The 25,818-nt window shown below is 39.5% G+C and overlaps 2 protein-coding genes across 7 annotated transcripts in view; both read right to left on the bottom strand.

The window, feature by feature from the left end:
- Nucleotides 1-17,274, bottom strand: part of LOC309662085 (uncharacterized protein) — a 144,367-nt gene extending 127,093 nt beyond the window's left edge. For 4 of the 5 annotated variants that reach the window (XM_082464501.1, XM_082464502.1, XM_082464504.1 and 1 more), the window contains exons 1-3: nucleotides 17,080-17,274; nucleotides 13,000-13,048; nucleotides 9,912-9,983 (exon numbers count right to left, since the gene is read on the bottom strand). In XM_082464501.1, coding sequence (XP_082320627.1) covers nucleotides 9,912-9,983; nucleotides 13,000-13,048; nucleotides 17,080-17,201 — 243 coding nt within the window. In that variant the 5' untranslated portion in view covers nucleotides 17,202-17,274. Of the gene's footprint in view, nucleotides 1-2,422; nucleotides 2,708-3,378; nucleotides 3,465-9,911; nucleotides 9,984-12,999; nucleotides 13,049-17,079 lie in introns of those variants that run through there. The other variant, XM_082464500.1, reaches the window with a different exon arrangement.
- The window catches only part of LOC309662086 (uncharacterized protein), a gene marked incomplete at its 5' end in the record, with an annotated part of 75,636 nt that continues 62,873 nt past the window's right edge, over nucleotides 13,056-25,818 (bottom strand). The window contains 2 exons of one of the 2 annotated variants that reach the window (XM_082464505.1): nucleotides 13,056-16,608; nucleotides 17,971-18,203. Of the gene's footprint in view, nucleotides 16,609-17,970; nucleotides 18,204-21,254; nucleotides 21,270-25,818 lie in introns of those variants that run through there. The other variant, XM_082464506.1, reaches the window with a different exon arrangement.

The following is a 25,818-nucleotide window of genomic DNA, read 5'->3' as shown; positions in this document are numbered from 1 at the left end:
AATATAGGTATTTTTTAAAACTACTACTGCTGAATTCATGATGTAAAGCCAGATTTTTCACTTTCTGGGAGACATAAATTTGGTGTTGATTTGCGTTCCTTTTATCAAGACTTTTTTTAAGTACTATATTCAAGATCAGTTTTGCAAATCTGCTATTTCCCCTATTCATAGCTCTTTAGCCAGAAATAGCCGTTTGTCCACCCTTAATTTCTAGAAACAACCTACCCCTAGTAATAATACATGGTAAACTTTAATAGACATAAAAACATGGAGTATATAGCAGTGATTTTAATTATTCAAAAGGAAGATATTTTATAAAGTATTGGGATTTTGCCCTACTTCAATAAGTTTGATGTTGTGAAGGAGAGTTAGAAGCAGGAAAACTCCCAACAAAACAACCATACAAGCTGATAAGTAAGCCTGTCACAGTTCCATAGATGCTGACAGAAGGCATGGGACTCTTGAGTCAGAGACAAAGGACTTTACTAGCTGCAGCAAAAGGAGTAACAGGAGTATCAGTATTGTTGCACCAGTCCCCAAATCCCTCAAGGCAATGTGGAGCGCCCAGTGGAGCCTGCACATGCAGTGGGGTGAATCACAGGGGAGGATCCCATGCATAGGGAATCCGCTGCTTTTGTAACAGGCAGTAAGCAAGCTGGTTTGTCTGGAAGGCAACCAGGTGCCATGAAGAGCAGCAATGCATTACTTTTCTCAGGACTGCCAGCTGCATAAACAATCCGAGAAATGGCCCAGGTAAAAGAACAGTCAAAGCCTTGGGATTTTGGCACATTCAGTAAGAAGTTTAGGCACACAAGAAGCTCCAAGCAGACTGTATCTCAACATACAGGGCATAGTAATACAAATGAATGGAATTTTAAAATACAGCTAGATGGTTACCTAAAGAATGATGATTCCAAAAGGAAAAAAATACAAGGAGAAGTTTTACAGTGCTATTTTCACTGCCTTTGAGAAAAGGATCACGAGATGACAATGTGAAGACTCCTGACTTTCGATTATGTTAATAGCAATTTTTAAAAACCACTACTCAAACTCTGTAGACTTGAACAAAATATCAAAAATTCCTGAAGTAACTGCCACGTCACAGAAATATCCTCAAGATAATGATTAGTTTCTATGAACCAAAAATAGGAGAACAGTCAATAGGAACACCGGGAATCATGAGAATGAGGCCAGTAATAAGTATGTGATGGAAAAGGAAGGAGAAGGTATGTGGAATTGAAAACTAATAAATTTAGGACAAGCACTTTAATAAAAAAAAGTCTGGAATTCAACACTCAATTGGATTTAAAGCATCACAGAAAGGGCAGGAGGATTCCACATTCTGTCTTCTCTCTGTTATACTGTGCAAGTGCAGATGAGAGCCAGTCATTCCCAGCCAGGTTTTGAAGTGCATCATTTGGCTGCCAGATGCCCATTATACTAATTGGATCACCAGTTTCCTCTATATCTTGTTGACACAAGGATTCCAGGGCTACCCATTTCTTCTGCAGCATTAAAATTTAAGAATGCCACACATACAGTAAACCATAAAATATTCACATGGGCCTGTACTCTACTTTTGTATTATATTGTAACTCTGGAATGATTCTTCAATAGCCTACATGAGTGATGTGAAGCAATGCCAATACTAAATAGGTTTCTCATGCTTAAACATTTAATTTTATACTTCTGGAGCATTAGACACACTTGTGAATATTTACAGTTTGATTGGAATCATCATTTTCCTCAAGCATTGTTTTCTTGTTTAGTATATAGCTACAACTGCTCCAACCTGACAAATATAGAAATCAGAGTACTTCTGCTAGGAACAGAAAAAGAAAGACTTAATACCCTCACAATCAAAAACTAAAATGTCCTCATTAATATACATATGGCTATATATGTATATTGTATATTGAACTCTAAGAAGAACCTATGAATATTATTACTTATAGATACACTGATTCATTTTGGTTTTATTCTCCATTTAAAAGGGTAAATTTGAATAAATATTAATATCACTCTTCACTGAATGACCTGGTGCTTAATAAAAGTAACTCCCCATTAAAATTTCTAAATATCCATGATTTTAAAAATGACACCACGTGGGCTTCCCAGGTGGCGCAGTGGTTGAGAATCTGCCTGCCAATGCAGGGGACACGGGTTCGAGCCCTGGCCTGGGAGGATCCCACGTGCCGCAGAGCGACTGGGCCCGTGAGCCACAACTGCTGAGCCTGCGCGTCTGGAGCCTGTGCTCCGCAACAGGAGAGGCCGCGATGGTGAGAGGCCCGCGCGCCACGATGAGGAGTAGCCCCCACTTGCCGCAACTAGAGAAAGCCCTCGCACAGAAATGAAGACCCAACACAGCCATAAATAAATAAATAAATAAATAAATAAATAAATAAAAATTTAAAAAAAAAATGACACCACGTTAATACTACATTATTTAACTTTTTCCAAGAAAGACTCACATACACAATGGATCTTGTATTAAGCAGGGTTCTGGATTCCAGACAAAAGAATCCACTCTGATCGGTTTAAAAAAAGAAAGGATTTACTACAGGTATTAGGTAGCCTATAGAATCTTTGGAAAGGTTAGTGAAATAGTTTCTAAGCCAAACTTACAGGAATAACTTTGATGAAAATGCTGGGCAGATCCCAGAACCACTCTGTCTCCACCACAGTCAGGAAACTGGGGCCGCCACACCTAAACAAAGAATCCTGTGGGTTTTGCCAGTTCCTGCACCAGCAAAACGGATGTCCCATGTCCTACCCTTCCCCGCCCCATATATTAACTGCAAATAAAATGTCATGAAGATATATCTGTCAGAATCTTAACCTTGCACTGATACGTTAAAAGAAAGTGAGGAGGGGAAAAGGCAGATTTTTGTTTCGTTGTTTTGTTTTGGTTAATATTCTACACTGAGATGGCAGGGTTTACATTATGGGGAAATATAAAAATGTAGAGTTTTTTCAAAAGAGTTTGGGTAACCCCAGATTGCAAATGTCAACTTCAACTTTATCATAAAATTCAGGGTACCTTATCTAATATATTTGGCATGTTTTTCCTCTTTCTAGACAAGTAAGTAGACTGTTATAGTAGTCCAGTCATTTTTTTAATTGTTTTGGAATTTTGCTTTTAAGTTTTGATCTTCATCCTATTTTCAATTCTAGTTTCCTTCAGGTTGGTTGGAAAATTCATCATTATATTACAGAGTTCAAAGCACAAACCCCAAATTATTACACATTTCTTTTGATCAATATTCAAGTTGTAACATGTCTTTGTCTTCAAAGTTTTGTTAAACTCTATTCACCATCTGCCACTGCTTTTCTTAGGGGTTTGCCAAGACCCAAATGGAATATTTTCGTGTCACTTACTCTTGATAGATTGTGGTCTGGCAAAGTTGAAGCTGTACTTCATTTGGCAAACTGTGAAATGACCTATTCTTTAGACATAGTTGAAGCTTTTAACAAAAGAAGAAGAAAGAAAATAAATAAATAATAGCGTAGAAAAGAGCTAAAGGAAAAAGATTATGATGCTCTGCAATTAGCTCAGATCCCTTCAATGTTTCTGATAACCAAAACAAGAGTAGATTTTATGTGTTCCCCAAAGTCCAGCCACTTTTTATGTGATAGATATTGGTAATTAAAATCTTCCATATCTGGATTCATGAGAACTTGGTATGATCCTCACAGAGCAAAACTTTTCCTATGGAAGGGAAGGAGACATTGAGACAGTGAGGAGATGGTCTTCCCCAGTACTCATGAAGTTCCATGGTGTTAGGCCCTCAACCTCTGTGAAGAAGTTGGTAAGGAATCCTTCAGAACCTAGCTTGCCCAGCAAAACAGTTAGCACAAACCGAGGACCAGAAAAGTAAAATCTGATGGTGTCCAGGAATCCTTTACTGGAAGACTTTGAGGTAAAAAGTTCAAGCATGCCTTTTTTTTCCTTTTCCAAAGTATTAGGTTTTAATACACATTAATATTGCATCTGCCTGCTATCACTGAGAAAGAACTGTGAGGTGGCTACTAAATCTTTAAAATGTTTGCATTTCTAAAAGGTCTGAAAACAAAGATATGTTCACAACCCCTACCTCATACCATATACAAAGATTAACTCCAAAAGTGGATCAGTGGGGCTTCCCTGGTGGCGCAGTGGTTGAGAATCCGCCTGCCAATGCAGGGGACACGGGTTCGAGCCCTGGTCTGGGAAGATCCCACATGCCGCGGAGCAACTGGGCCCGTGAGCCACAACTACTGAGCCTGCGCGTCTGGAGCCTATGCTCCGCAACAAGAGAGGCCGCGATAGTGAGAGGCCCGCGCACCGCGATGAAGAGTGGCCCCTGCTCGCCGCAACGAGAGAAAGCCCTCGCACAGAAACGAAGACCCAACACAGCCAAAAATAAATTAAAAAAAAAAAGTGGATCAGTGATGTAAATATAAGATCCAAAAATATTAAACCGGAAAATATAGGGGTAAACCTTCATGACCTTGGATTTGGTAATAGATTCTTAGATACAACACACAAGCAGCAATAGAAAAAATAAACTTTGGACTTTATCCAAACTTAAAACTTTTTGCATCAAAGGACATTATCAAAGAAAATGAAAAGAAAACCTATAGAATGGTAGAAAATATTTGCAAGTCACATATTTGACAAGGGTTTAATACCCAGAATATATAAAGAACTCCCAACTTGGTAACAAAAAGACAAACAGGCCAATTTAAAAATGGGCAGTGGACTTGAATAGGTGCTTCTCCAAAGAAGATATACAAATGGCCATGAAATGGTACATGAAAAGATGCTTAAACACCTTACTCACTTGGGAAATGCAAATCAAACACAGAATGAGATACCACTTCACACCTACTAGCACAGCAGTAATAATAATAGTAGTAGTAGTAGTAGAAAATAACAAGTATTGATGAGGATGTGAAGAAATTGGAACCCTTGGGCGTTGTTGGTGGGAATGCAATTGGTGCAGCTACTGTGGAAAACAGTATGGCAATTACTCAAAAAGCTACAGAATTATCATACGACCCAGCAATTCTACTCTTAGGTAACCCCTTCCTTGACACCTAATTCCTGGCAACCACTAACTGTTTTCTTTCCCTACAGTTTTACCATCCACAATATCATATAAATAGAATCATACAATGCATTACTTTTTGTGTCTGGCTTAGCAAAATGCACGTAAGATCATCCGTGTCTTGTATGAATCAACAGTTTGTTCCTTTTTATTGTTCAGTTGTATTTCATTGTATGGCTATATCAGTTTGTTTATCCATTCACCTCTTGAAGGACATTTATAAGGATGATCCTTAAATTTCCCTTTTCATTACTAAATAATTAAAATTCCATTTAATTCCTAAATGAGTATAGTTTTGTGTTAATATTTTATTTTAATTTTTTTAAATTTGGTGTTTATGATGTACAGACTTAATTTACTATTTATAAAAACACTTGACTAACTAAAAGGCCTCATTTTCTGACCTGCTAGGTAAGTTTTCTGCAAAGGCGATTTGATTAAAAATTTTGAAATTTTAGGGTGCTTAAAATCTTAAGTATCAACTTCTACATGTTATGACCATATCTTTTAAATTTTTAATGACATTTTAACCATTTTTAAGTGTGCATTTCAATGGCATTAATTACATTCACGCTGTTGTGCAACCATCACCACTGTTGCCAAATCTTTTCCATCACCCCATAGAGAAACTCTGTAACTATTAAGTAATGACTCTCCATAACCACCTCACCCCAGCCCCTATCAAGCACTGTTGTACTCTCTGCTTCTGAGTTTGACTACTCTAGATACCTCATGTCAGTGGAATCATATAGTATTTGTCATTCTGTGACTGGCTTATTTCACTTAACATAATGTCCTCAAGCTCATCCATACGGTTATGTGTATCAGAACTGTCATTCCTTTTGAAGGCTAAATAACTTTCCATTAGACAGATATACTACAACTTATTTATCCACTCATTTGTCGATGGACATTTAGATTATTTCCACATCTTGGCTATTGTAAATAATGCTGCAATGAACCCAGGAGTGTTGATATCTCTTCGAGGTCTTGATTTTAATTCTTTTGGAAAAATATCAGAAGTGAGATTGTTTGATCATAGAGTAGTTCTATTTTTAATTTTTTGAGGAACCTCCATACTGTTTTCTACAGTGGTTACACCGTTTTACATTCCCACCAACAGTATACAAGGATTCTAATTTTTCCACATCCTTGCCAACACTTGTTGTCTTTTGAATTTTTGATAATAGCCATCCTAACAGGTGTGAGGTGATATCTTATTGTGGTTTAATTTGCATTTTCCTGACCTTAAGCATCTTTTCATTTGCCTGTTGGGTTTTTGTATGTCTTCTTTGGAGAAATGTCTATTTAGTTCCTTTGCCCATTTTTTAATCTGATTATTTGTTTTTTTGCTATTGTGCTGTTGCATTTCTTACATATTTTGGATATTAAGCCCTTATCAGATAATTGGTTTGCAAATATTATCTCTCATTCCATTGGTTGCCTTTTTATTTTGTTGATTATTTCCTTTCCTTTGATGTGCAGAAGCCTTTTAGTTTGATGTAGCCCCACTTGTCTATTTTTTTTTTTTTTTTTTTTTTGGCCGCACTGCACCACATGTGGCTCTTAGTTCCCCAACCAGGGATAACCTGTGTCCCCTGCAATGGAAGCTCGGAGTCTTAACCACTGGGCTGCTGGGGAATTTCCAAGCCCCACTTGTCTATTTTTGCTTTTGTTGCCTGAGCTTTTGTCATATCAATGAAATAATTGCTAAGATCACTGTCACAATGGATGTCCCCTTCACAATAGCATCAAAAAGAAAATATTTAGGAATAAAGTTAACTAGGGAGGTAAAAGATCTGTACACTAAAAACTATAAAACATTGATGAAAGGAATTAAAGAAGATACAAACAAATGGAAAGACATCTCACGTTCATGGATTGGAAGACTTAATATTGTTTAAATGTCCATACTACGCAAAGAAATCTACAGATTCAATCAATCCCTATCAAATTCCAACAGCTTTTTTTTCAGAAATAGAAAAAACATTCTAAAATTCATATGGAACCACAAAGGACAGCGAATTGCCAAAACGATCTTGAGAAAGAAGAACAAAGCTGGAAATATCACACTTCTTGATTTCAAAATATATTACAAAGTTACAGTAATTAAAACAGTATGGTACTGGCATAAAGACAGATATAGATCAATTGAACTAAATAGAGAGCCCAGAAATGAATCCACACATGTATGGTCAACTGATCTTCAACAAGGGTGTCAAGAATGCACAATGGGGAAAGGACAGTCTCTCCAACAAATGGTACTGTACAATAGATAATGACAGTCAGGTTTGTATCTGTGGGAGAAAGACGTTTCAAACAAGCAAAGGAGGAATGCTAGAATAAATCCTACGGTAACAGGCTGAAGTTGGAGACATCCATTTGAACTAATGTTTATTTTAATATATATACAGATGGATATATACAGAAATGAATATAGATAAATGGGTTAATATACTACCAACACTTGCCAGCTCTATGCACTGAGAGGGCCTAGAAGTAATGACTCTCCAGTTGTAACAAGAACACCTAGTGGACAGGTTTTGGTTTCTAAATACCATTCTCCAATAAAAGGAACTATACTTCTTAAAGAATGGCTGCTTCTTGGGCCAGGGCATAGAAAATACAAGATAAGCCTGGAGAATCTTACAGTGCCAGAAAGTAAGTTGGTGATAATAATTATTATAAATGAAATAAAAATAAAATCAATAAAAGACATGGGTCTGTCAAATGGACACATGAGCCAACCCTTAAGAGGTCCTGATACCCAGAGCTGGAATAATTTAAGCAATGTAATAAACAATGATAATAAAGAATTATAACCCAAAGAATAGAATAAATATCCATATGGCAATAAATATCTATGAGACCATACTGATATAAATATACAAGCGAATGAATGGATGAATAAATGAAAAGAGGCAATTCTTCCTTTCAGAAGAATTATAAATGCAAACAGAATGAGGAAAACAGAGTATCACCACTAGAGTACCAAAGTAATAATTGCTGCAGGGAAGATCCACTGATGAATGCTAAAATTAGTGACAGAAACAGGGTATCCACATTGCCTCCAAGTATCTCCCATAAAATATTTATTAATAACTGTGGAGGTTTAACATATGCCTACAATTTCTTAAATAGTCCTCCCTCCAGAAGATGTACCTTAATTCCCCTGGACTGGGCTGGACTTAGTAACTCACTTCCAAAGGACAGACTATGGAAAGGGGAAATGGTAACTTTCCATGGAGAATCCTGGCAGATACCACCTTAGCCAACTGATCAAGGATAACATTGCCAGTAATAAGACATTAATGTCATGCACCCAAAATCTATAACTTCAGTACACCTCAAAACTGTCAATGTAATGAAAGACAAGGAAAAAAATGAGGAACTTTCACAGATTGAAGGAGAGTAAGGAGACATGAAAACTAAAAGCACTGTGGTCTCCTGACTTGAATCCCGGAACAGAAAAAAAGACAGTGGAAGCACTGGGGAAATCTAAATAGTCTGTAGTTTAATTTACAGTATTTGTTGAACCAATCTTAATTCCTTAGTTTTGGTCATTGTTCCATGGCTACATGAGATGTTAACATCTGGGGAGACTGGGTAGAGAGTATACCAGAATTATCTGTACTATCTCTGCAATTCTTCGGTAAGCCTAAAATTATCAACATAAAAAGTTTAAAAATTTTTTTAGCTTCAGCTAAACACAGTAATTTGAAATAAATGGGTCTCAATCCCAGGTAACTGAAGCCCAAAATAAAAGCAAATCAGCTGTATCCAGTTATTACTATTCACCCATACAATCTGAATGTCCAAGTTTTCCAAACTAAAATCTCTCATAGTATGTCTATGACTCATAAAGAGTGAGTAAATATCTATTTTCACACCTTTAGGAACACAATTCTGTATTTAAATTAGATTCTATAAGAAAGATAAATTGAACTTAAATCATGTTTGTTTATACTACTTTTTCCAAATTGTAAATTCACTGCTAAGTCGAGGACTGTCTGTAACCAGATAAGAATTTCAGCTCGTTATTACAAGAACTTACATGGCTATGATACCAGTGTTGGAATCTCCCGGACTAAAATGGTATAGGTGGATTCAAGACAATGTCATAGCACAGAAAACAGTGACTTTTAGAAACGTCTGATGCCAAAGATGATGAATACTTGTAATATAGCACTTTATTTTTTAGGATACTCTGAAATGCTTTATATCTTAAAATGTTTAAAATCAATATCTCTTTTTACTTTAGAGCTGGTTTACAAAACATCCTTTAGAGGCTAAAAAACAACAAATGTAAATCCAATTTACCTAAGTATATTAAAATTTTAATAGAAGTAGAGAAGGTCCACCTAATATCTTAGGAACAGAAATTCATAGCTACATAATGGATTGCTGTGAAGTCTGTTCAAAGATTAGTAAATTAAAATTACAGAAAACATTTTAATAGGCTTAAATAAATTTACTTATATTCAAAATCAATGATTTATCTTAAACACATACCTCAAACATAACACACAGTAGGAACTCAATGATCAGTATTTCTTTAATTCATATATGATATAAATGAAAGATTGCTTCACTAGACCAAAAGAAAATATAAATAGTACAACCACCTTTATTTAATCCCATTTTGTTTTCTAAAACCCTAAACTTAAGGCAAGGATTAGGAGAGTAGAAGTGTAAGAAAAATAATTTGGCATGATGTTTTCATAGTGTTAACCTGTATTCGCTTAAAATTATAGAAGAAAAGCACTATTAATAACATTGGAATAATCATTATTAGAAAACAAGCTTTTTAAATTTCTTTACCTCTCTGAGATTTTCTTGACTTCTTTGCTTAGGCTGAATGAACAACGTTTTCAGCTTTCCAAATTCTTTGCTCTGTAAAACAAAGTGTATTTACATTGAATGCATCTCACTTGTCCCCAAGGATACAACTTCTTCTAAAAATTTGGAAAGCATTTATAGCCTGGGTAACATAGAGTGTTATATTTATGTAATAGTGACTTCTAACTTTGCACGTAAACTTTGTTGAAATAACTTTAAGAAACAGAATTACTTAAAACAACTAAAGCACCAAGCATGGAATTCACTGGTCATGTTATAGATAGACAAGTTTGATTCTAACAGGACCATTATAGCAAATTGAGAGTTGTTTGCCTGACGAAGTGATATTTCTTGTTATAAGTCATCCCATGAATGTAACTTACGCTCATGTCAGCTCAGCTGATCACATGAGATCATAATCACATTCACCAAACAGACTCCATGAACCTATACAAAAGTATCAAGAGTAACTGTTTCCTTTTTATCTAGGGAATTCAATTTCAAAACAGTGTTACTGACTGAGGGCTACACTCTGAGGTGAAATACAACTCAGTTTAGTTAAGTTTATTTATCCCAATACAGCATCTTTCGTTAACTTTTTATTCCAGGTCTTAGGCATCAACATGAAAAAGCATGACCTCCAGCCAAATCCTGATATCAATTTACTCTTCATATCCCATAGCCAATGATGAGAAACTGAATATAGATCTAAGATACTCCTAGATGTATTCTGATAGCTTGTTTGTTCTTATTAATAGTAAAAATAACAATTTATTGAGCATTTATTATGTATCAGGCACTGTTTCAAGTACTTTACATCCATTAACTCAAAAAGCAGTTTATATTTTTTGACTTCCTATATAAGGAAGAAACTCTCTGGCTGTTTAACATGCCTGTCAACGACACAGGGAATATGCTGACTTAATTTTTCTGGTTTGTAGTAGCTATTTTTAAAAAGGAATGAATGGGGCTTCCCTGCAGTGGTTGAGAATCTGCCTGCCAATGCAGGGGACACGGGTTCGAGCCCTGGTCTGGGAAGATCCCACATGCCACGGAGCAATAGGCCCGTGAGCCACAATTACTGAGCCTGCGCGTCTGGAGCCTGTGCTCCGCAACAAGAGAGGCCGCGATAGTGAGAGGCCCGCGCACCGCGATGAAGAGTGGCCCCCGCTTGCCGCAACTGGAGAAAACCCTCGCACAGAAATGAAGACCCAACACAGCCATGAATGAATGAATGAATGAATGAATGAATAAATAAATAAATAAATAAGGAATGAATGACAGCACTACCACAGTCTACCCAAGCAATATAGCAGAGATGATGCAACACATAATCCTTAAATCAAGGAACTGTGCTTCACTACATCTCCTGCCTACACTGGAAACTACACGGCACAGTGTAACGCACTCCCATCATGGCTGGCACTGTTCTAATGGGATCTAGTAATATTATTCATCTGTGCTCATGAAAAGTGAATTTTTACCCATAATCTACTCATACAAATGCCAGCAACCAGAAGAAATTACTGATAGGATTAACATATAATAATTTAATTGTGCCAAATTAAAAAAAGAAAACAGAGGCAAGTGAGTTGTTTCATTTGATGTCAATACATTCCCCAAATATATATAAGAATTTAACTCTATTAAGCATAATAAACTGTAATTTGGGGAATTAACTTTTACTCTGTGATAGATAGAATACATATAAGTTCAAATTACTTTTAATACTGAATATATTAAAATTTAAAACTGGCCTACAAAACACATATCATTATGAAAAGAGCTAATACATTCACATGCATATAAAGAATGGAGGGAAATACACCAGAATGTCATAATTGATGATCTGTCACCCTGGGTATAGAATTTTTAGTCATTTTTATTTTCTTCTTCATCTTTCTAAAACCCAAATTTCCTACACTTAACCTGTATTACTTTTATTGCAAATTTTATTTTAAAAAATAGCTCAATTTTTTTCTGATTATGAAAATAATATATTTACATTTAAAACTGAAAATCTATTGAAATCCTACCAACCATAGTTATATTTTGACGCATTCTAGAGCTCTGTGTCTCTGTTTCTGTGTGTGTATATGAATATATATTCACATATATACATATCTGCACACTAAAGAAACATACATAATTTTATAAACATAAAATTATACTATTCTGTTTTTTGGCTTGATTTTTTTTTTTCTTCAGTGATATACTATTTACTCCTTTCCACATGTACACAGTTACTTTTAATAGCTGCATTGTACTCCATTATGTAATTTATCAATTACCCCTTAGAACCCAGTTTAGACATCACTTAAGCAGCTTTCACTTCCTCCCACGTCTGGGTTCAGCTCCCCTCAGATGCATTTCAACCACAATCTATACTGTCAACACTGCATCAATGAATGTCTAGTTGACTGTCTTCTTTCCTAAACCATAAGGGACCGTCTATGTCTGATTAAATGTTGTAGTCCCATACCTACTACAGTGCCTAGTAAATAGCTGTTGAAATATAAGTTGTTTCCTTTTTTTAAATAAAAATACAATAATAGAATCAACATTCCTGTACACACAAATTTGTGCACTTGTCCAATTATTCCCACAGCATAAACTTCTAAAACTGTAGTTGCAGAGACAGAGGTATGCACGTTTTGAATTGTAATAAATATTGCCAAATTGCCCTCCAAAATCCTTGTAGAAATTTACATTCCCACCATCAATGGATAAAAGTGTCCGTTTCTTTGTATCTTTTAAATACTAGTATTGTCACCCTTTTTTAAACCTTCAGAGTGATATTATCATTCGTCGCTTTTACAATTAGAAAAAAAAATTAAGACATTACAGGTTTTGCTATTCTTAAAACTAGATAGCTATTAATTAGGATGCAGTTAAAAAATACTAACCAAATTATATTTAGGATAATTGCTCATGCTGAATAAAAGTTCATTAGCTGAATGGTTCTTTATGTTCAAGTAAAACAGTGCCCATCCTGCTGCTCAACTCTTTTCAAGGTACCTGAAGGAGAGACGATATAAATATACAGAAAATGTATATGATAAGTACTTACTTGATAGAGAAAACATGCAGGAAAACCAGCTAACGTGGAGATGAACTGACTGGAGTAGAACATACACAGTTTAACGTGCAAGTTAGGATGTGGGGAAAAACTCTTAAGGTATGGACTCAAAAAACAAGATGAAATTGGGAACTTACTGTGGAGGTGTATATGTTGCTCTGACAAATGAAGCTGAAAGATGCTGTCTTGCTGTTCTAGACCTGCATTTCCAAAAGCTTATTGTCACCGTCCACAAGAATGCCTACCAGTACCCCAGACTCAGCGTGTCCAAAAGAAAACTCATATACTTCCTCTCTTCCCCGCAGAACACTTAGTTAATTTTGGATCTAGGCCATGATGTTATATCTAGACTTGTAATGTGCAATACGTAAATATGGCTCATACAAACTGAGATGTGCTGTAAGTACTCACTGGACTTCAAAGACTTAGTATAAAACAGGATGTAAAATATCTCATTATAATTTTTATATAGATGACTTGTTGAAATGATCGTATTTTGGAAATACTGAGTTGCAAATATATTATTAAAAAATAATTTCACCTGTTTGTTCTCTCCCTTTTTTTAAAAAATGTGGCCACTGGAAATTTAAAATTACATGTGTGGCTCACATTATATTATATTTCTATTGGACAGCAATGACCTACACCATTGAGATCTAGACCACTGAGATCAAGGGCTAGATTATGAAGCTAACCATCCGTTGTTGTGCTCTAAGAATTCCAGAAAGGAGCAAAGAAGTGAGAGGAGGAAGGAGCTAGCTGTGAACTGGGTTTGGCTGGTTTTGACTTTGTGGAGCCGAAGAAGGGGATTACCAGGCATGGGAGAAAGGACCATAAAGCAAAGATGAGAAAACTCGGTTTTAAATGCCAGATTTTCTAGAACTATGGCCCTCACTGTGTTATCTCTCTGCTGCTTCTGCCAGAGCCTTCAGCAGTGCCTCAGAACACTCTAATCATGTCTGAGCTGGACTACGAGGTAGCAAGCTTGAGCCAAAGGGTTAAAATGGGAAAGTATGTCTCCTGTATCCAGGAGCTGCCAATAAGAGAACCAAGAGGACAACGAACTGGAAGGGCAGAAATCAGCTGTCCAACTCCCCCCCCACCATGTCCCACAACCCAGGAGATTCCTTTTCCAGTGTCAGCCTGGGAGTTCTCAGTCTGGGTGGAGAGTTTTGTTTGTATGTTTTTATTTTGGTTGTGCATTTCAAAGATGGTATCACTCCCTCACAGAGCCTCCTTTAACCTGTAACAAAACCCCAGGCTGTCCCAATCCCAAAGTTTGCCTGAACCTCACCAGAATTTGCCACATGCTACGGAATCTGTGCCTTGGATGCCAAAGTTGTCATCAGCGTCCAGCTTTGTATCCATCTCCTTTCCAATAAGCAGATGGCAGCCTGGCCCCAGTTACTTCAACTTCACTCATGTTCTTACCCCGTGGAAATCCCTGCATGCCTTGTGCTCAGGCATGCCCAACTACTGAACAACTGAAGCTCAGGACCTTTTTCAACCTTATGTTACTAAAACAAAAAGCAGCGGTTGCCTGGAGCCAGAAAGGGGCTGAAGAAACTTTGGGGAGTGATGCATATTTTCACTACTTTGATTGTGGTGATGGTTTATCGGTATACACATATATTATCAAAATATGCACCTCCATAAAGCTGTTATCAATTATACCTCCATAAAGGCTATCAATTATACCTCCATAAAGCTGTTAAAAACAGGATTAACATGTTTCCTTCTCATAATCAGTTTCATCAATCAAGAAATTAATGAATAAATACTTACCTATCACCTACTCTGGCTATCTCCATCCCTGGTAGAAATAGTGTTTTCTTGGCCAAACGGCATCTAAAAGAAGCCATTCTATTATTTCCTTTACGCAAATAAAGTAGTATTTTAGCAGCATAGCTTCCTTAATGTATTTCATTGTGTTAACCAGAGGAAAAACTCATCTGATATATGTTCGAAACTAGTGAGTTGTCTTTCCACAGAATTATCTCTAGGGAATTAAAAATAAAACTCTGAAAACTTCACAACCCAGTACAGGCATTCCTCATTTTATTGTGCATCGCAGACACTGCATTTTGTTTTGCTTTTATAAATTGAAGGCTTGTGGCAACCCTGCATTGAGCAAGTCTATCAGCAAAAAGATCACGACTGACTGAAGGCTCAGATGATGGTTAGCATTTTTTAGCAATAAAGTACTTTTAAATTAAGGTATGTACATTTTTTAGATATAACGTTATTGCACACTTAACAGACAACAGTATAGTGTAAACATAACTCTTACATGCACTGGGAAACAAAAAAAAAATTCATGTGAATCACTTCATTGTGATAGTCGATTTATTGCGGTGGTCTGGAACCGAACCTTAAGTATACCTGTAGAGCACAGTAGCTGTCTTAGGTTGGGTTTCACAGAAGCCTGAGATGGGGATTCTTGTACTAGTGATTTGAGGTTCTTAGGTGAAAACTATAAGGAAATGGGGCGTGCAAGACAGGGAAAGGGAAGAAGCAAAGCAAAGATGTGGGTGCCGCTGTAGTCCACTCCAGCCTGATCCCACAAGCAGCTGTGGGGCAGGAATGACACTGCCAACCGGTTCCCCCTGGAGCAGGAAGGAGCCCTCTTAGCAATCATCCTTTAACTACAGACCACACCTGAAAGCCTTGGGGTGTAACCACCGGGGCACGTCCTGGAAAGGCAGCTTCCATCAGCGAGGGCAATTCTTGAGAGAAGGTACAACTGTGAGCTGTTGGCAGCCTATACTCATAGCAGCTGGAGAATGAGGGCACCTACCCCCCTGAAAAACACAGTGTTTCCGTTTCCTCGTCTGTAAAATGGGACTAACGACATCAGCTACTTCATATGCTTAGAATCACACATAGCACGTGCTCAATAAATGTTATTGCTGCTGTTGTGTCTTCAGAGATGCCCACACTGGGCGTCTCACTGCCCAGGTGTAATCCAAACGCCCTACACAGCTGCACACCCAGGAGAAATTTTTGCCCCATCATTACTTAATTAAGGGCAATCTAAAGATTTCACATTTAGGTGACTGCCTAGATAAACATATCCATTTTATCTGACATTTTCCCCAAGTTCAAAATCAAGCAAGGATAACCTTTTCTGTTTCTCTTTAAAGAGTGGGAATGGTGCTATCTCAATATCAGCTGCTTTTTAAAAATATTTATTTATTTATTTATTCATTTATTTTTGGCTGCATTGGGTCTTCATTGCTGGGCGCATGTGGGCTTTCTCTAGTTGTGGTGAGCAGGGGCTACTCTTCTTTGGGGTGCGCGGCTTCTCATTGCGGTGGCTTCTCTTGTTGCGGAGCACGGGCTCTAGGCACGCGGGCTTCAGTAGTTGTGGCACATGGGCTCTAGAGCGCAGGCTCAGTAGTTGTGGCACGTGGGCTCTAGAGCGCAGGCTCAGTAGTTGTGGCGCACGGGCTTAGTTGCTCCGCGGCACGTGGGATCTTCCCAGACCAGGGCTCCAACCCGTGTCCCCTGCATTGGCAGGCGGATTCTTAACCACTGTGCCACCAGGGAAGTCCCACATCAGCTGCTTTTTACTTCTGTGGGAGATCCTCAATAAATGGTCTTCATCTAGAGTGTGATAGGAAAAACAGAACCAAAAACAAAACCCCTCTCTCACCTATGCTGCGTGACCCCAATCATGAAACCAGTCTTCCTCAAGCAGCAGAGTTCCCACAGGTACACCCCATACTTGGAGCATAACTTAAAGTCCCAGGGGCTAATTCTCTAGTTCCTGCATTCTCCAGAAGCAAATACATAGAAAATTTATACTCTTCCTCTGGTTCTCTCTCCTAGTTTTGGAAACCAAATTGACATCTCTTACAGCTGACTAAAGAAAGTGGGATGGGTCAGTGGCGACTAGACTCGGTTCCCAGGAGAGGGAAGGAATGCCAGCGAATTCGAGGAGGGGGCGGGCCTCGCTGAGGTGGCTGGTTCGCCTCGGCTTGGCGGCTTTTGGGAATGAGCACACCAAGGGAAGCCCTCGCGGGAGAGGCGGCCCTGGCCGCTGCGGGCAGGCCCCTGGGCGGCTGTTACCTTTTCTTGCACTGGGTCAATCCGCAGACGTGCGCCAGGATCATGGCCGCCCGCCGGAGCCTTCCCCTAGCCCCCGCCGGGCGCGGTCGGGCGGAGTCGGCGGGGCTCGGAAGCCCGGCCATTGGCCACGAGAGAGCCTTCGGCCTCGCCTTCCCCTGGACGCCGTGGGCTCCGCTCCCTACAGGGAGGCGGCGAGGGGCGAGGGGCGGGGTCCGGGGAGGCCACGCAAACCTTCCGCTGCGGCCGGAACGGAAATGGGTGCGTGGAGGTGGGGAAAAGTGAACTTTTATTTTTATATTGAAACTAATGAGGCTAAGCTGTGGAAGTAAATGTAACATATGCATGCGTTCTTAGAATAATACATGACTTTAAAATTAATTTAGCTAAGGGGAGGGAGACCCTCGGGGTAGCGATCTGCAGGGAGGCGCCCTCGGGGGCCAGGTTGAGAAACGCTGTCATCTACCCGGATGGCTCTTTCTGTAAAAGAGTTCTTGCCTCTCGATGCGCGCCCTGAGCCCGGATCCAGGAGACGCCCTGTCCCGCGCTGGGCGTGGAGCTTCCCCGCGGCAAGCCCCTCTGCGAAGAGGACCGCAAATCCACCTCCCCACCCCCCGGTCAAACCCGTTTACTGAAACATCGTGAGACCTGCTGCATCTGGGCCTTCTTGACAAAAACTGTAAGGACGGGGATTAAACAGCCACAAGCAGAACTTGAGGGAACTTTGCAGTGAAAGCCAAGAGACTGGCTGTAGTGTAGATGGTACTGATGGCTTAAAGGGCCCTAGGAGGTCTTTTACTAGGCCGATTTATGTGATTGCCCGTTTGGGTGGGGCAATTTAACAACAGAATAGCCCCGTTTGCTTTAAGTTTCCTGGGAAACGAAGTTAAATACACTTTGGTTGTTTTCAAGTACTTACAGTTTCGTCAAACACCTGCCACGTAACAGGTTCCTTCCATTACAAAGGCCTCAAAACGGAATTATGCCAGTAATATATGGACTCTCTCTACAGCAATGTTCAGTTGGGAGAAAATACAAATGTAGAAGGTTGCCTTTTTATGTTTTCTTGGAGAGAAAAAATAACAAGTTTACGTTGTCTTTTCAGAGACTCTCAAGAGTGGAGGGTCCTAGGAGAGAAACAGTGAATTGAAATTAACCTACAGTTCTCCTGCTGTGTTTTTCTTCTGTGTTTCTCCTTTGCTACTCACACAAAACATTTCACCTCTGGTCACCAAGTATATGGAGGTTTTTCCCACACCAAGCAATTCCCTACCGCACCAGCTGGGTACCCTACAATTTAACTCAAATCTAACACTATCTACCTGGAGACAGTGTCAGATCCCAGGGGTTAAGGGCTCAGTCCTACAAGACTGCTCCCACCTTACTTCAGATGCCAATCCCAAGTAGCAGGTCCCCAGGTTACCCACAACTTCGGTCTGATTTCCCACCACCCCCTTCCCCTTTGATTTGATTATTTTCTAGAATAGCTTACAGAACTCAGGGAAAAACTTACTGATGTTTACCAGTTTGTTAAAGGATAAGTAAGGGATACAGATGAACAGCCAGATGAAAACATACATAGTCTGAGAGGGTGCCGCCGCAGAAACCCCCATCCCCGTGGAGCTGGGGTACATCACCCCTCCAAAGGTGAATGTATTCATTGGGCTGGAAGCTCTCCAAAGGGTACCACTGGGATTACGGAGGCTTCCTCATGTAGGCATGATCAATTATTAACTCCATTTCCATCCCCTCTGCCCTCTCTGGAGAAATGGGGAGCAGGCCTGAAAATTTCAAGCTTCTAAGTATGGCGTGGTCTTTCTGGTGACCAGCCCCCATCTAGGAGCCATCTAGGAGCCCACTCGGAGTCACTGCAATAGAACAAAAGATGCTTCTAGTGCTCTTGCCACTTGAGAATTTACAAAGGTTTGGGGAGCACTGTGTCAGGAACCAGGGACATAGACCAATATATATTTTTTCTATTATCTCACACACAGACTCTAGACTGTACCATATTTGATGCATCTGATACACTAAATATTACATTGCATTTATTGAGGAATTTCTACTATGCTTTATCATTCCCAATAGTGAAGAATTAAATATTTAATTTGTAGTTTTGTGTTGCCTCAGATCAGTTGCTGAACATGTTAGAAACAATGTTTTATCTGTCAGAAGTCTATTTCAATAAACTTTTTCACCTACTTCATTTTGTCCCTGATAGAAATATAAATTTTTATTCTCTTTTGCCATAACAGTAGTATGAACTGTTTAGAATGTACGATGTTGTTACGTGTATATGAAATACATAGCTCTTAAAAGTGCTTTATATTTTTATTAACTTTCAAGAAGAAATTTCATTGTTAGAATGTGGGGAAATTGTGGTTATACAAATGACAGATATTTTGCAAATACTCTAAGCTCTACAGATGTTTAATGGTAACAATTTCTTTGGCACACTATAGCCTTTATTAGTTGGTTTCCATTCTCATATTTTACAAGCCAATATCCTATATACATATATGCTATTGGCACCTTTAATGTGAAGTTGATCTGTATTATTATTTTCCCAAAACAGCTGTGGAGAAGTTTCATTCCATCTAAAAATAAATGTTGAGACCCAATGATGTATTTAAGAAACAATACAAATCCTCTCCACAAAACTGTATTTTTTTTCCACTTTTCATTACAATGAAAGAACATGAAGATTGAAGTTATCAGTTTCCTTTCCTGTAACAGTATGAGTGTCCAAGGATACAGAGTTATTTCATTCCACCGCCAAAGAAGTGGATTTTCTTTCGCCCAGATTCCTCAACTGTAGGAACTTTCTGATGCCCATTATCCTCAACTGTAAAATGAGAGAACTGAATTATCTAAACTTCTTTCCAGCTCTATAATTTTATTATTTTTAATATTGTATGTTCTACAGAATGCCCAGAACAACCAACAGTAACATTTTCTAAAGATCATAAATATTAGAGGAAGGAATCAATAAGCAAGTATAGTACATTGGGCAACTTTTTCCTTACCGTGCAACCATACCCGTTTTGAAAAGTTGTATAATTCCACTACTCCTTCAATTTTGTGCATTTTTAGTAATTACCAGTACCTAGAAAAATTGGAAATCTGATGATATAATACATATTTTTTAAATCCCATGTTGGTATTTCCTTTTTATAAAGAATCTTGCCTGAAACAGTAAATGTATGAAAGCCACTGTGGCTTGTATAATTCAATTTAATGTTTTAAAAAAGTCATATACACCATCAAGATTTTTTTAAATGGGAGAGGATACGGGGATGAGTACAAGGATACCCAAATCTCTTAAGATTGAACCTGATTCTGAACCTGATGTAGATAATGGTTATGAACATAGGTCTATCCAGTTAGCTCTAAACATACACTGAATTTTTGTGCAAAATCAGTTCTAATGAATCAGATCACTCTCCTAGATAATGTAATAGACTTTTTTCCTGAGGCTGATCCCTGTCTCAGTGAATGGCACCACTCTGTCCACTTGTTCAAGAAAGAGATCTGAGAATCATTCTCAACTTCTCCCCCATTCCAGCCCCTCACAAATCCATTCTCCCCGAAGTTACCAGAATGGTCTTTATAAAATGCAGATTTTTACATGTGTCCCTCTCTTGCTAAAAACCCTTAAGTGGTTCCCTACTGGCCTGAGGATAAACTCCTAACCCCCTCAGTAGACTTTCAAGGCTCTTTATAGTTGCCTCCCTCCCACCCCCCGACCCTCGCCTTCCTCTTTACCCTCTCCCCTTTTTGCCAAGCCCACCTCTCCATCTTCTGCCATGGCCCTGCTCAGTTACTCTGATTTCCGCCAAGTACAGGAATGTCTCTTGGCCCACTCAGCCTGAAATGCTCTTTGGCCCTTTCTTCCCTGGCTAGCTCCTACTGTCCCATCAGGTCTCTGATTAGATGACTTCCTCCAAGTAGTCTCCCAGGTTCCCCTCGCACCGGCCCTCATAACACCACACCGTAACCCTACCACAGCCCTTATCACACAGTACTGTAATCACCCATTTTCCTCCAGTTCCACTAAGCTACTAAACCGTGCCCTGAAGGAAGCTACATGTGGAAAGAGTCTGAGCTTTCAAATCAGAGAGACCGGTTCCTGCAGGCATAAGTTGTGTGCGCTTCAGCAAGTTTTGTAATCAGCCTGGGTCTCAGTTTCCTATCTGTAAAGAAAGAGGACCATTATAAAGATTAATGAGACAATGTGTAAAGTATTTGCACACAGCTGGGCACTTAGTAGATGCTGAATAAATAGTAGTTACAAATGGTAACATTTCTGCCCCCCAAATCTCCTCCATAGACTGGACTGCTCTCAAGAGAGTGAACACCCTCTTATCACTACCAAGTAGAGACAGATGAAAGAGAAAACTGTGATTTTTCTGACCCCCTCCAAAAGATCCTCATTAGCTATATATATGTAAAGGAGGTTATCTGACTGGTCTTTCATGCCTCAGTTTCTTTATCAACAAATACAACATCTTGAAATGATACATCCCCTTGCTTATTATTTGTTGAAAGAAATATGATTTTCCTTTGGCCACACTGCACAGCTTGCAGAATCTTAGTTCCCTGACCAGGGATTGAACCCAGGCCACCTCAGTGAAAGCTCCATGTCCTAACCACTGGACCACCAGGGAATTTCCCCCAAAAGAAATGTGATTTTAAAACATTAAAATATTGAAACTAGGGACTTCCCTGGTGGCTCAGTGTTTAAGAATCCACCTGCCAATGCAGGGGACATGGGTTCGAGCCCTGGTCTGGGGAGATCCCACATGCCGCAGAGTAACTAAGCCCGTGTGCCACAACTACTGAGCCTGCGCTCTAGAGCCCATGAGCCACAACTACTGAGCCCGTGAGCCACAACTACTGAGCCTGAGTGCCACAACTACTGAAGCCCGTGTGCCCTAGAGCCCATGCTCCACAACAAGAGAAGCCACCGCAATGAGAAGCCCGCAAACTGCAGAGAAGAGCAGCCCCTGCTCACCACAACTAGAGAAAGCCCACGTGCAGCAACGGAGACCCAATGAAGCCAAAATAAATTAATTAATTAATAAATCAAAGACCAAAAAATATATATATATTGAAACTAATTGGAAGCTAAAAGACCATAAATAATGTAAAACAGTAAACCCTCACTTTTAGTCATGACCCATAACATTTTCCTTTCTGTATTCTTTTTACCAGAAAAGACAAGTTGTACAACAAGTTGCTGGGAATTTCACCACACTTTCTGTCCCCATCTACTATGACAGTAGTGGAACTAAGCAAGTGAGTGGCTAGCAGAGGAAGCCCTAGTAGTCAGGAAAAGCTATATTCTGGGCAACACAGCCGTGCATAATTGAGATTAAGTTTTTTACAATTTATCATCAATCTTAGACTCACAGGCTATTAGAACTAAAAAACACATTAACATTCTGGAAAAAAAAGAGAAGATTGAGCACATATATATTTCATTTCCTTCCCTCCAAATTCTTCAAAAATGACAGTAAAAAGATTGTGTTAAAACACACAAGATAAAAAGAATGAGAGAGGAAGCATAGCAACAAAATGTTGTAAGCTGGAAAATAGTGAATGAGTGGTAATTGACTCAGATAGCTGACTTAGATTTAAATCCTAAACCTGCAGAGGGAAAGCTAAGAAGCAAACCAGTTCCACTGCAGAATCCCAGGAAGGTCTGGGGTTGGCAGCACCAAGTACCTCTGAAATAGGGCCAATATAGGCCTACTGAGGGATTGAGTTAATTTCTGTTTAAGAAGCAATTAGTGGCTTCCCTGGTGGCGCAGTGGTTAAGAATCTGCTTGCCAATGCAGGGGACATGGGTTCGAACCCTGGTCTGGGAAGATCCCACATGCCGCGGAGCAACTAGGCCCGTGAGCCACAATTACTGAGCCTGCGCGTCTGGAGCCTGTGCTCCGCAACGGGAGAGGCCGCGATAGTGAGAGGCCCGCGCACCACGATGAAGAGAGGCCCCCACTTGCTGCAACTAGAGAAAGCCCTTGCACAGAAACGAAGACCCAACACAGTCATAAATAAATAAATAAATAAATAAATAAATAAATAAATTTTTTTAAAAAAGGAAGCAATTAGACCCTCACATCACTCTCTCCCACTCCATGCAGCAGATCAGATGTTTCTCTACCACCCCATCCAAATACTGGAAGTTTACTCTCTGGAGATAGAAAACAGTTTCTGGACATTCGGCCCAGTTGAGAGTACTGAACCCAGAAGTATTAGCAGAATATTTATATAGTGAACATTGAGAAGACCCTACGTACACCCCTCCTCAATGTCTTTTCTTGATGAGCTCCAGAATGAAGGGAGCCAGGGCTATATCTTCGAAGCAGGAAATTGGAAAATACTTCTTTAGAGAACATGAGTAGTCCAAAATAAAATCTATAGATATGATAAAATTTTCTGGCCAAATCACCCTTCAGTGAATCCTATCATCAACAAGCCCAGAGTTCCCAATAAGCTTAGAGCCCTTAAATATAAGCAGATGGCCAAAGATCACCAGATATCTGAAGGAAAGTCGGTAGCACAAAAGACAGAAACTAAAACAAAGGAGTGGGTGGCGGGGGTTTGGGGGAGCCAACTTAGGAAAAAGGAGACCATATAGGCAAAATAATGCCTTAAATAAATGTAATTAAAGTGCTCAAAGAGGAAAAGCTATTTTACCCATAGAAAAAGAAAAAGGCACTAGACTTCAAGACTTACTATAAAGTTACAGTAATCAAGACAGTAAGATATAGATGAAAGAATAAACAAATAGATCAATGGATCAGAATAGAGAGCCCAGAAATAGACCCCCATAAATATAGTCAACTGATCTCTGACAAAGAAGTAAAGATGGTATAATGGAGCAAAAATTGTCTCTTCAACAAATGGTGCTGGAACAACTAGACATCCAGATGCAAAAAAAAAAGAATCTAGGCACAGACCTTACACCCTTCACAAAAATTAACTCAAAATGGATCATAACATAAATGTAAAACACAAAACTATAAACTAGTAGAGGATAACATAGGAGAAAACCTAAATGACCTTGGATCCAACGATGCCCTTTTAGATACGACACCAAAGACATGACCCATGAAAGAAAGAAGTGATAAGCTGGACTTCATTAAAGTTAAAAACTTCTGTTCTGTGAAAGACAATATCAAGAGAATGAGAAGACAAGCCACAGAATGGGAGAAAATATTTGCAAAAGACACATCTGATAAAGAACTGTTATGCAAAATATACAAAAACTCTTAAAGTTCAACAATAAGAAAAAAAAACTCAATTAAAAAATGGACCAAAGACCTTAACAGACACCTCACTGAAGAAGATATATAGGTGACCTATAAGTGTATGAAAAGATACTCTACATCATATGTCATCAAGGAAATGCAAATAAACAACAATGAGATACTATTACGCACCTATTATTGTGGTCAAAATCTAGAACACTGACAACACCAATTACGAACAAGAACGTGGAACAACAGGAACTCTCATATACTGCTGGTGGGAATGCAAAATGGTACAGCCACTTTGGAAGACAGTTTGGCTTCTTACAAAACTAAACATATTCATATTCATTACAAACCATACAATCCAGCAATAATGCTGCATAGTATTTACCCAAAGGAGTTGAAAACTTATGCCCACACAATAACCTGCATAAGGTGTTTATAGCAGCTTTACTCATAAGTTAAAACTTGGAAGCAACTGTGATATCCTTCAGTAGGTGAAGAGATAAATGAATTGTGGTACATCCAGACAATGCAATATTATTCAGTGGAGAGGACCGGGATTGGCTGCGTGAACACAGCCTGAAGGGGTTAGCGCGCCACAGCTAGCCGGGAGGGAGTCCGGGAAAAGTTCTGGAGCTGCCGAAGAGGCAAGAGACTTCTTCTTGCCTCTCTGTTTCCTGGTGCGTGAGGAGAGGGGATTAAGAACGCTGCTTAAAGGCGCTCCAGAGACAGGTGCGAGCCGCCGCTATCAGCACGGACCCCAGAGACGGGCATGAGATGCTAAGGCTGCTGCTGCAGCCACCAAGAAGCCTGTGTGCAGCACAGGTCACTATCCACACCGCCCCTCCCGGGAGCCTGTGCAGCCCGCCACTGCCAGGGTGCCGTGATCCAGGGACAACTTCCCTGGGAGAACGCACGGCGTGCCTCAGGCTGGTGCAACGTCACGCAGGCCTCTGCCGCCGCGGGCTCGCCCCGCCTCCGTACCCCTCCCTCCCCCCGGCCTGAGTGAGCCAGAGCCCCCGAATCAGCTGCTCCTTTAACCCCGTCCTGTCTGAGCGAAGAACAGATGCCATCAGGCGACCTACACGCAGAGGCGGGTCCAAATCCAAAGCAGAACACTGGGAACTGTGCGAACAAAGAAGAGAAAGGGAAATCTCTCCCAGCAGCCTCAGAAGCAGCGGATTAAAGCTCCACAATCAACTTGATGTACCCTGCACCTGTGGAATACCTGAATAGACAACAAATCATCCCAAATTGAGGAGGTGGACTTTGGGAGCAAGGATATATATATTTTTTCCCTTTTTCTCTTTTTGTGAGTGTGTATGTGTGTACCTCTGTGTGTGATTTTGTCTGTATAGCTTTGCTTTTACCATTAGTCCTAAGGTACTGTCTGTCCGTTATTTTTTTTTTTTCTTAGTATAGTTTTTAGCACTTGTTATCATTGGTGGATTTGTTTTCTGGTTTAGTTGCTCTCTTC

This window comes from Balaenoptera physalus, assembly GCF_965194825.1.
Source record: "Balaenoptera physalus genome assembly, chromosome: 5".
Taxonomy (NCBI): Eukaryota; Metazoa; Chordata; class Mammalia; order Artiodactyla; family Balaenopteridae; genus Balaenoptera; species Balaenoptera physalus.
The sequence above is the reverse complement of the archived record's forward strand: the minus strand, read 5'-3'. Positions and strand labels throughout refer to the sequence as shown.